The sequence below is a fragment of the Lytechinus variegatus genome, chromosome 1, assembly GCF_018143015.1.
Source record: "Lytechinus variegatus isolate NC3 chromosome 1, Lvar_3.0, whole genome shotgun sequence".
NCBI classification, from domain to species: Eukaryota; Metazoa; Echinodermata; class Echinoidea; order Temnopleuroida; family Toxopneustidae; genus Lytechinus; species Lytechinus variegatus.
In genome coordinates this window covers 94559596-94570691 of record NC_054740.1, presented here as the reverse complement: position 1 = coordinate 94570691, position 11096 = coordinate 94559596, and the positions used below count along the sequence as shown (strand labels likewise).

Below are 11096 nucleotides of genomic sequence, written 5' to 3'. Positions count from 1 at the left end.
TTTTCTCAAGTCATTCTCGGAATGATATTTTACTTCATGATTATATGTAAAAACATGCACAATGCGTTTCAATGTTTGTTTTTTTACTGCACAGAGGGAAAAGCGAAAATCTCCAACTTCTGCTTAAGACCATTCCAAATTATGATTGCCCGATAATTGTTCTTGCCACTTTTCAATCTACTCATCAAATTGCCAATTTGAAATTTTTTTACAGTCGCAGTGATCTCAATTTTCAAACATAAAAGGGGAAGTCCACCCAAACATAAAGTTCATTTTGACAAAAAGAGAAAAATCATAAAAGCATAACATTGAAAATTTCATCAAAATTAGATGTAAAATAATAGTTATATTATAGTCTCAGTTAATTTCACGAAAAAGTTACATGCACATCATGGACGGTATGCCCAATGAAGAGACTGATAACATCACCCACTCCCTATTTCTTTTGTATTTTATCATGATATACTTTGATATTTTCCTTAGTGTCATATAAAGAAAATGTTCATCCCTAAACATGTGGAATTAGTATTGTTTTAACACATTATACTTCAGTCAAGTTGGTCACTATTACAAAATCCGTAAAAAAATGAAATATTTTAGATGCAAACATAAAAAACAAAAGAAATAGAAAGTAAGGGACAACATCAACTCTCTCACTTGTATATCACTGAGCTATGAATATAACTGTTTTGTGAAAAACACAAAACTTTTAAATGTCATAACTTTCTTACTTTACATCCGATTTTAATGAAATTTTCAGCATTATGCTGTTTGAGGTTTCTCTATTGATTCAAATCAACATTTTTCTCAGGTGGAATTGACCTTTGTTAACTTTATTATGCCACATCAATTTCTCTCAGACTTTCACCACTCTACTCTGTTATGTTTTCCTTCCACACATTTCATTTGCAAGGTTGATTGGTCCTTTAATTAAATGCTGATAACTTTTAAATTGCCTTCCAAGCTCTGAATACAATTCAAGTATGGCTATGCTCTCATGAATGTCATTATTCTAGAATTTATATTACCCACATCACAATCATTCCACATTTTTCTCTTCCAATAAACAAACATAAATGCATTCTATAGATGTCATTTGGAGCTGTTTTATTCTACAGAACATACATATACATACCCAGGACCAAAATCCAGTTGAAACCAATTAGAACAAAACCAATTGAAACCAGTTGGCCAACTGGTTTCAATAGGGAAATTGGAACAACTGGTTCCAATTGAAAACCAGTTGCCAACTGGTTCCAGTTAAAACCAATTGGGCAACTGGAACCAGTTGGCTATTGGTTTTCAGTTGGTTCCAGTCGTTCCAATTTCCCTATTTAAAAACCAGTTGAATCCAATTGGAGGCAACTGGTTTCAATTGGTTCCAGTTGAAACCAGTTGGAGGCAACTGGTTTTCAACTGGAACCAGTTGAAACCAACTGGTTTCCAACTGGATCCAATTGAAACTTCCAGTTGGAATGAACTTAATTAGTTACAAATTAATTAGCATTTGCACTAACTATTGCTCATGCCAACACAGAAGCAGTGTTATTTGTCTATATTAATACCAATGTAAAGGGCATTGATAAAATACAGACTTTCATATGTATATATTCATATTGGAGTTCTTCAAATATATGTATTTTTATTTGATGTAATTTGGTAACAGTTAGTGGTGTACTAATTATCTTTCAATCTGTTTTAATTATAATCTATAACATTTATGAACATGGTTTTCACTGCTAAGTATTGGAAACACTTATCTGAAAAAAGTGTGGAACGTCAAATCGAAAAAAATAAATAGATACATTGTAAATTATGATGAATCTCATAAAACATTAATCTGTGCACACTGGCAGAAAATATGCAAATTAACTGGTTTCAATTGGATCCAGTTGGGTAACTGGAAAATTTCCAATTGGAAACCAATTGGAAATCATTTCCAGTTACCCAACTGGATCCAGTTAGGATTTCCAGTTACCCAACTGGTTCCAGTTTTATTTCCAGTTACCCAACTGATTCCAATTAGAATTCAGTTACCCATTCCAGTTAGAAGTCATCTCCAGTTACCCAATTGGTTCCATTTAGGTTTTCCAGTTACCCAACTGAGTTAGAAATCATTTCCAGTTGGAAGTCATTTCCAGTTACCCAACTGGTTCCAGTTAGGATTTCGAGTTGCCAACTGGTTCCAGTTAGGATTTCCAGTTACCCAACTGGTTCCAGTTAGGATTTCCAGTTGCCCAACTGGTTCCAGTTAGGATTTCCATTTACCCAACTGGTTCCAGTTAGAAATCATTTCCAGTTGGAAGTCATTTCCAGTTACCCAACTGGTTCCAGTTAGGATTTCCAGTTGCCCAACTGGTTTCAATTGGTTTCAACTGGAAATTGTTCAATTCCAGTTAAAACCAATTGAAACCAGTTGAAACCAATTGAAACCAATTGAAACCAGTTGGAAATCCAACTGGTTTCAATTGGATTTTGGTCCTGGGTAAAGTCCGGGTTATAATTAAGCAAGGTGCCACACGAAAAAGGAGAAATTTTCATATAGTGCTTCTAGACCAGTTTTTTACGCTGAATATGAATATATGAGGTAACCAGGCTGTATCCTGAAAATTAACCTGTGAGGGCGCTTTTTTCAAAATGGCCGCCAAATTTTCAGAACATTTGAATTTTCGTACATAGATTTTGACATAAACATTCAATTGCCACAAAATTAGTGTCATATGAAAGACAAATAAATTTCCTACAATTTGGTACCATTTATAGGGGATAAGTAGGTCATATGGCTGAGATTTTAAGTAAAATTTTGTCATTTTTTCCCAAAAATTGAAAATTTTGCAAATACATGATTTTGCATAATTCTAAGAAAAATGAATCAATGACCTTGAAATGTTCCAGAAAACTTTATTGATATACTATTATTATGTAGATGAAATTTCAACTCTGTATCATTCTTCTTAGCAAATTTATAAGGTATCAAACTTGAATACTTCAATTTCAGAAATGTCGCTTTTTGTATGCATTTCCATAGACTAATACGTATAACATGTATAATATGTATAATGTATATAGTTAAACATTAAATCCAATTATCTCCGCTCGTTAGTCACTTGGATAGTTAAGAGTAGGCTTTTCTATATCAGTTACATAAAACAAAATGTTGGCACATCAAGGCCTAACACTCTCATGGGGTGGGGAAGTTGAAGCCCCCCCCCCCCTTTGGCTATATTATGTTGTTGTATATTGCCTATGAATCACCCATTGAGGCAAAAAGCATTTTTGCTATACAGTAGAGCCACTTTAATTACTTTGAAACCACTTGGAGAGGAAAAGAGTATTTGAACATTGGTTTGACTTTTAAAAAATCTGAGCTAGAAGATCACACTTGTCACCTGTGTCTGTGATATGTTACAAAAATGAAGCCCAGAAAAAAATGTGTTCAAAAATAATTATCAAGTGCTTCAAAAATTGAAATATAAAGTGACCGGAAACACCATCTTAATTTCATCCCATACACTTATGTGTACTATTTAGGTGTCTATAAGACGCCTATTTACAAAATCGGGGTTTCCCTTGTAGTTTTAGCTTTTCATTCTCAATAATGGTTGTTTTCAAGGTTTACTAGTTCTAATACATGCACTTGTACACATGTTTAATCTTGGTTTGGGAATTTTTTAAATCGGCTGCTCACAAAGTTAAACAATACCTTTAAGCTTTTTAGCTACATCGAAAGTAGTGACATGTACATCGAAGCCAACCCCTCTGGGGGGGAGGGGGGGAGGATCACCCCTCCCCCTTTTGCTTATTGCCAATTTATTTGGAAATTCACCATTTTGGACCCAACATTGAGGAAAAAAAAGCGTTTGTGCATTATAGTGTTTTATTGCTTTGAGAGAGTAGTGTGTTCTACCAGCTACATAAATAAGCGCTAGCACATCGAACCCTAGCACTATAAGGGGCTGTCTAATGTCACCCCCTCCTCTATATCATGTATTTTGCCTATTTATTGAAAATTTCAACATTTTGGATCACCCATTGAGGCATATTAAGGGGCGTTTCTATATCATACAGCCAATTTTATTTTCTTGTAATTACTTAGAGAGAAAAGCGTAGGCTTTGCTCTATCAGCTACATATTATTAGGAAGTGCTGGCACATCGAAACCTATCCCTCACACGGGCTGATAAGTCAACCCCCCCCCTCTATTATCATGTATAATACCTATTTATTGGAAATTACACCATTTTGAATCGCCCATTGAGGCAAAAGTGCGTTTCTACTATACAGCCAATTTCGTTTTCTTGCAATGACTTGGAGAGGATAGAGTAGGCTTTGCTCTATCAGATACAAATACATAAGTGCTTACAAAGAAAAGCCTACCCCCTCCGGGAAGCTGTTGAAATTAACCCATCCATTTTGCATTATAGCATATTTATTGAAGAATTCACCATTTTAAAGCCCCCATTTAGGCAAAAAGGCGTTTCTGATATATAGCCCTGCCACTTTTACTGCATTGAAACCACTTAGGGATGAAAGAAGAGGTTTTTGCTTTATCAGCCACATATAAAGAGGTGCAGGCAAATAAAAGCCTACTTCCTTCAGGGGACTGTCGAAATTACCCCCATCCCCTCGAAATTCACCATTTTGGAGCCCCCATTTAGGCAAAAAGGCGTTCCCGATATATAGTTCTGCCACTTTTAATGCCTTGAAACCACTTAGGGACGAAATAATAGGTTTTTGCTTTATCAGCCACATATAGAGAAGTGCAGGCAAATAAAAGCCTACCCCCTCCAGGAGGCTGTCGAAATCACCCATCCCTTTTGCATTATTGCCTATTTATTGAAAAAATCACAACCTTGGAGCCCTCATTGAGGCAGAAAGTCATTTCTGATTATTTTTCTGCCGTTTTTTACCCTTTAAAACACTTGGAGAGAAAAAGAATAGGCTTTGCTTTAACAGCTAAATATAAAGACATGCTCGCAAATTAAAGCCTATCCCCATCAGAGGGCTGTTGAAATCATCCCACCCCTTTTTTTTATTATTGCTTATTTATTGAAAAATTCACCATTTTGGAGCCCCCATTGAGGCAAAAAGGCGGTTCTGATAAATAGCTCTGCCACTAGTACCGCCTTGAAACTATATGGAGAGGAAAGAGTAGGCTTTCCTCTAACAGCTACATATAAAGAAGTGGCTCTACTATATACTAGAAACACGTTTTTTTCCTTAACGGGGGTTCCAAAATGGCGATTTTTACAATGAATTGGCAAAAATCGTAAAAAAGGTGGGGTAACATAATTATAGTCCCCTGAAGTGAGTCAGGCTTCGATATGGCAGCAATTTGTTCTATATAGCTGAAAGAGGGGAACCTATTCTTTCCTCTCCAAGTGGTTTCAAGAAAGAGAAATTGTGTGTTTTATACAGCAGAAGTGCATATCGCCTCAATGGGGCTCAAAAATTTTGAATTTTCAAATAATTAGGCAATAATGCAAGAGAGGTTGGGTGATTTGACAGCCGCCCAGATGGGTAAGCTTGAATGTGCCAGCATTTCTTTATAGAGCAAAGCATGTTCTTTGTTCCTTAATTGGTTTCAAGGCAATAAAAGTGGCAGTACTATTTATCAGAGATGCCTTTTTACCTCAATGGGGGCTCAAAAATGGTGAATTTCCAATAAACAGGCAATGACGCAAAGGCGTGAGGGGGCTGATTTCGACAGCCCCCAGAAGGGTCCGGCTTTTATTTGCCAGCACAAAATTATGTAGCTGATAGAGCAAAGCCTATTCTTTTCTCTCTAAGTGGTTTCAAGGCAATAAAAGTGGCAGAACTATATATCAAAGACACCTTTTTGCTTCAATGGGGGCTTTAAATGGTGACTTTTCAACAAATAGTCAAATAATGAAAATTAGTTGGGTAACTTCAAAAGCCACCTGAAGGAGATAGGCTTCGATTTGCCAACACTTCTTTATATGGAGCTTGTTATGTATATAGATGTAGAACACAATAGACATGCCAGCTGGCAGAGAGTAACTCAGAGCATAACTATTATGCTAATACATGTACCAGTGAAAGTAAGCAGAGCTAGCCAGTGACATTGGAACAATAGATGTATGCACCTGCCTAACATTTCTACTTTAGGATGAATGCCATTGTTGTTCCACTACACTGCACTTCACTTCCAGCAGCCAAGCAGCTAGCATGGACACACCCTTACCTCTAAGGTAATAATACAGACCAATACATGCTATAGTGGGTATAAGATATAACAGTGGCGACGAGGTAACAGAACTCCACCATGAATTTCGGCCGCATTGAAGAGTTTCAACCTGAAGCAGGGGATTTTCAAACCTACATTGAGAGATTTGAACAATTTCTCAAGGCAAATGATGTGCCAGAGGAAAAGTATGTGGCAGTATTTTTGAGTGTGATAGGTGCAAAGTCTTATGCATTGCTCAAAAGCCTTCTTAGTCCTGAGCAGCCTTCACAGAAGACATATTCAACTTTAGTTTCTACTCTAACTGCTCACCTCTCTCCAAAGCCTTTGGTTATTGCGGAAAGATTCAAGTTTCATCAGCGTAACCAGCTTCCACATGAATCAATTTCTGATTATTCTGCAGAATTAAGACGCTTGTCAAACACATGTGAGTTTGGTTCCTTCCTTCTAGAAGCATTAAGGGACAAATTTGTGTGTGGTCTTCAAAATCGTGTAATTCAGAAGAAGTTATTGAGTGAAGCTGATCTCAAGTTTGACAAGGCATTGTCATATGCATTGGCCATGGAATTGGCAGACAAGAATACACGTGAAATGAAGGGAGAAGCTGTTGGAGAAAGTGAAGTGAAGAAGGTCGGCGCAAGTAGCATCAGATATAGTTCTCGAGCAAAGAAGCAGCAGAAAGGAGATACAGTTCTCACTTTAAAGAAACAGTCTGCGCACACTTCTAAGGAGAAAGGAGTTTGTTATCGATGTGGAAAGGGGCAACACAATCCATCAGTCTGTAAGTACAAGTCGTACAAATGCAACAACTGTGGAAAGATTGGGCACTTAGCAGCAGTATGCAAGAGTAAGTCAACCAAATTTGTTGTTTCTGAATTGCGAGAGGAAGATGATTGTGAAACGCGTACCCTTGGGTTATTCTCTCTGTCTGAGAAGTCAAAGGAAGATGCACTCAGAGTGACTGTTGAAATAAATGATAGACCAGTAGTTATGGAAGTTGACACTGGTGCATCAATGAGTGTGATTCCAGCAGACTTATATCATGAAAAGTTGAGGCACATTGTTCTGGATAAGCCTACGTACAAATTCAAATCCTACTCAGGGACATTGCCTCTTTTGGGGCAAGCCCAAGTCAAAGTTCGATATGGTGACAAACTAATGTCTAATGTTTTGATAGTAGCAGATATCAAGGACCAGCCAGCAATTCTTGGAAGGAATTGGCTCGATAGCATCCAGCCAGATTGGAGATCGGTGTTCAAGGTGACAACAGTGAAGAAAAAATCATTGAAGGAAAATATTCGACAGCATGGATGTCTGCCTGAGATTCAACAGAAACATCAGGCAGTGTTCGAGCCAGGTCTTGGAACCATGACAAATCACAAGGCCAAGATCAGAATCAAATCTGATTCTCAACCTCGCTTCAATAAAGCACGACCAGTACCGTATGCTTTGAAAAATAAGGTAGAAGCTGAACTGGAGAAACTGGTTGAACAAGGAATTCTCATTCCAGTATCACATAGTAATTGGGCAGCTCCGATTGTTGTTGTGCCGAAGGCTGACAAATCAATACGAATCTGTGGAGATTATAAGACGACAATCAACCCTGTTTTGGATGTAGACAAATATCCCTTACCAAACCCTCAGGACTTGTTTTCAACTCTGGCAGGTGGATGTTATTTCACCAAGCTTGACTTATCGCAAGCATATCAGCAGATGACTCTAGAGGAAAATTCTCGGGAATATCTGACAATTAACACACATCGTGGACTTTTTCAGTATACTCGACTTCCTTTTGGAGTGGCAAGTGCCCCTGCCATTTTTCAAGCTGCCATGGAGCAAGTTTTACAAGGTCTAGAAGGTGTCGTGTGCTTCTTGGATGATATGCTCATTTCAGGGAGGACAGAATCAGAACATCTCTCAAGATTGGATGATGTACTTCGACGTCTGGAGCAAAATGGTCTTCGACTAAAGTTGTCCAAATGTGAGTTCATGAAACCAACGGTAAAGTACCTAGGTCATGTGGTTGATTCGGAGGGTTTGCATCCCACCGAAGAGAAGGTTCAAGCTGTGAAAGATGCACCAAGACCGAAGAATGTGCAAGAGCTACGTTCGTATTTGGGCATGCTGCAGTACTATGCAAGATTCCTGCCGAACTTGTCTTCAGTGATCCATCCACTCAATGAATTACTATCAAGCAAAACACCATGGAAATGGACTCATGAATGTGAGAAAGCATTCGAGGCTTCTAAAGATGAATTGGTATCTTCTCAAGTGCTTGCACATTATGATGTGGATCTTCCTCTAGGCCTCGCCTGTGATGCTTCACCATATGGCGTTGGCGCTGTTCTTTCACACATTATGCCAGATGGAGAAGAGCGACCGATTGCGTTTGCATCACGGACATTAACTAGCAGTGAGAGGAACTATGCACAGCTAGAAAAGGAAGCTTTGGCCCTGATCTTTGGAGTGAAAAAGTTTCACCCTTACATATATGGTCGTCAGTTTACGCTTTTGACTGATCACAAACCACTAGTTACCATACTAGGTCCAAAGTCTGGAGTTCCAACGATAGCAGCAGCTAGGATGCAGCGTTGGGCCCTAGTTTTGTCTGCGTACAGCTATGATATCAAGTACAAGGGCGGTGCACAGCACATGAATGCAGATGGTTTGTCTCGACTTCCTGTTCATGTGAATCATGCTAAGGATGAGGAAGAGAGCATTTTTCATTATACTCAACTGGATGAGTTACCCCTGACAGCACAAGAGATTGCTGCAGCTACAGCTAATGACCCTATACTATCACAAGTGTTGCAGTATACACAGAGAGGATGGCCCAACTCAGTGGATGATGGTGGTCTTAAACCATATTTTCATCGCCGACATGAACTTTCAGTTGAGCAAGATGTTTTGATATGGGGACTAAGAGTCGTCATGCCTGCATGTCTGCAGTCTAAGATGCTGACAGAGTTACACGATGGGCACATCGGTATGAGTCGTATGAAGAGCTTAGCAAGGAGTTTCTTCTGGTGGCCTAAATTGGACAATAACATTGAATCACTGGTGAGGAATTGTCACAGTTGTCTTAATTTGAGGAATCAACCAACTGAAGCACCACTTCATTCATGGAAATGGCCTTCAAGAGTTTGGGAGCGAGTTCATGCAGATTTTGCAGAACTAGATGGTCAGCATTTCTTCTTGCTAGTTGATGTTTACTCCAAGTGGATGGAAGTGTATCCGATGAAAACGACAACAACTAGTGCCATGATTGATGTGCTGCGACACATATTTGCTATACATGGTCTACCTGAACACTTTGTTTCGGACAATGGACCACAGTTCATTTCTGCACAGCTCGCTGAGTTTTTCAAGTTGAATGGTGTGAATCACATTAGAGTTCCTGCTTATCATCCTTCTTCTAATGGAGCTGTTGAACGTTGTGTACAAACTTTGAAGCAGAATCTGAAGGCATACAAAGAGAGTGGATTGACTACTCAACATAAGATTGCCAATTTTCTCTTCACTTATCGCAATACTCCACATTCCCTAACTGGACGTACACCGGCTGAATTACTATTAAGGAGACAACCACGTACTCGTCTGAGTCTCATCAAACCTTCCTTGGCTGAAATTGTAGAAAAGAAGCAAGCTGCTATCAAGAAAACACATGATAGAGGGAGTAACAGCATTCGTCATTTTGCACCAGGTCAGCAGGTGATGGTACGTGCATACAGAGGGATGAACAAGTGGGACTATGGAACCATTGTGAAAGCATTGGGACCAGTAAGATATGTTGTGCAAGTTCGTAATAAAGAAAGACATGTTCATCTTGATCAGATCATTAGGGGACCCGTAAAGGACCTTCCTACATCTACTTTAGAGGATGATGATGATATCCCTCTTTCACTAGCTTCATATGACCAGTCTGACGGACAAACATTATCACCTCAGAAACAAACTACATCTGAAGGAGGATCACGCAGATATCCTGTCCGTGATCGACGTCCACCGGACAGGCTGGACTACAAATAAAAAAAAAAAAAAAAAAGAACAAGAGTGCATGCATACATATATTTTTGTTTAACTCCAAGAAAAAAAAAAAAGGAACCAGATGCATGCATTAATTAAATTATTTTGCTAGACCTGCAAGAAGGAGGAGTATAGTTTTGTTTGTGTATATCCAAGACGGAGCAGCATTTGATTTGATTTACTCATTTACAAGGAGGCAAATATTTTTGTGCAAAAAGGAAAATAATACATTGGAAGTGCTTAAGGAAAAGTTAGTGATAATTCATTTGGATGATTTCGATGATGATCAACAAACACCATATTTTTGGATGATGATACTTCATTTGGATGATTTTGATGATGATCAACAAACATCATATTTTTGGATGATGATCGATGAACAAGCAATGTGATGTGGGAGGAAGTGTTATGTATATAGATGTAGAACACAATAGACATGCCAGCTGGCAGAGAGTAACTCAGAGCATAACTATTATGCTAATACATGTACCAGTGAAAGTAAGCAGAGCTAATAGAGCAAAGCCTACTCTTTCTTCTCCAAGTCATTGCAAGAAAATAAAATTGGCTGTACTATATAGTAGGAATGCGCTTTTGCCTCAATGAGTGATCCAAAATGGTGAAATATCCAATAAATCAGCAATATACATGATATAGAGGGGGGGTTACTTAGACAGCCCCCGAGAGGGCTAGGGTTCGATGTGCCAGTGCTTATTTATATGAAGCTGGAAGAACGAAGTCTACTCTATCCTAAGTGATTTCAAATCAATAAAATGGGGTGTGCAACAAAGCACAAACGCTCTTTGGCCTCAATGTTGGGTCCAAAATTATGAATTTTCAAATAAATATGCACTATTAAGCAAAAGCCC

At 38.5% G+C, this 11096-nt stretch overlaps 1 protein-coding gene across 1 annotated transcript; it reads left to right on the top strand.

The window, feature by feature from the left end:
• The first annotated feature begins 6285 nt into the window (after positions 1 to 6285).
• LOC121405671 (uncharacterized protein K02A2.6-like) lies at positions 6286 to 10233 on the top strand. The gene has a single exon (XM_041596570.1). The coding sequence runs from the start codon at positions 6286 to 6288 to the stop codon at positions 10231 to 10233; it is 3948 nt and encodes a 1315-aa protein (XP_041452504.1).
• The last annotated feature ends 863 nt before the right edge of the window (positions 10234 to 11096 follow it).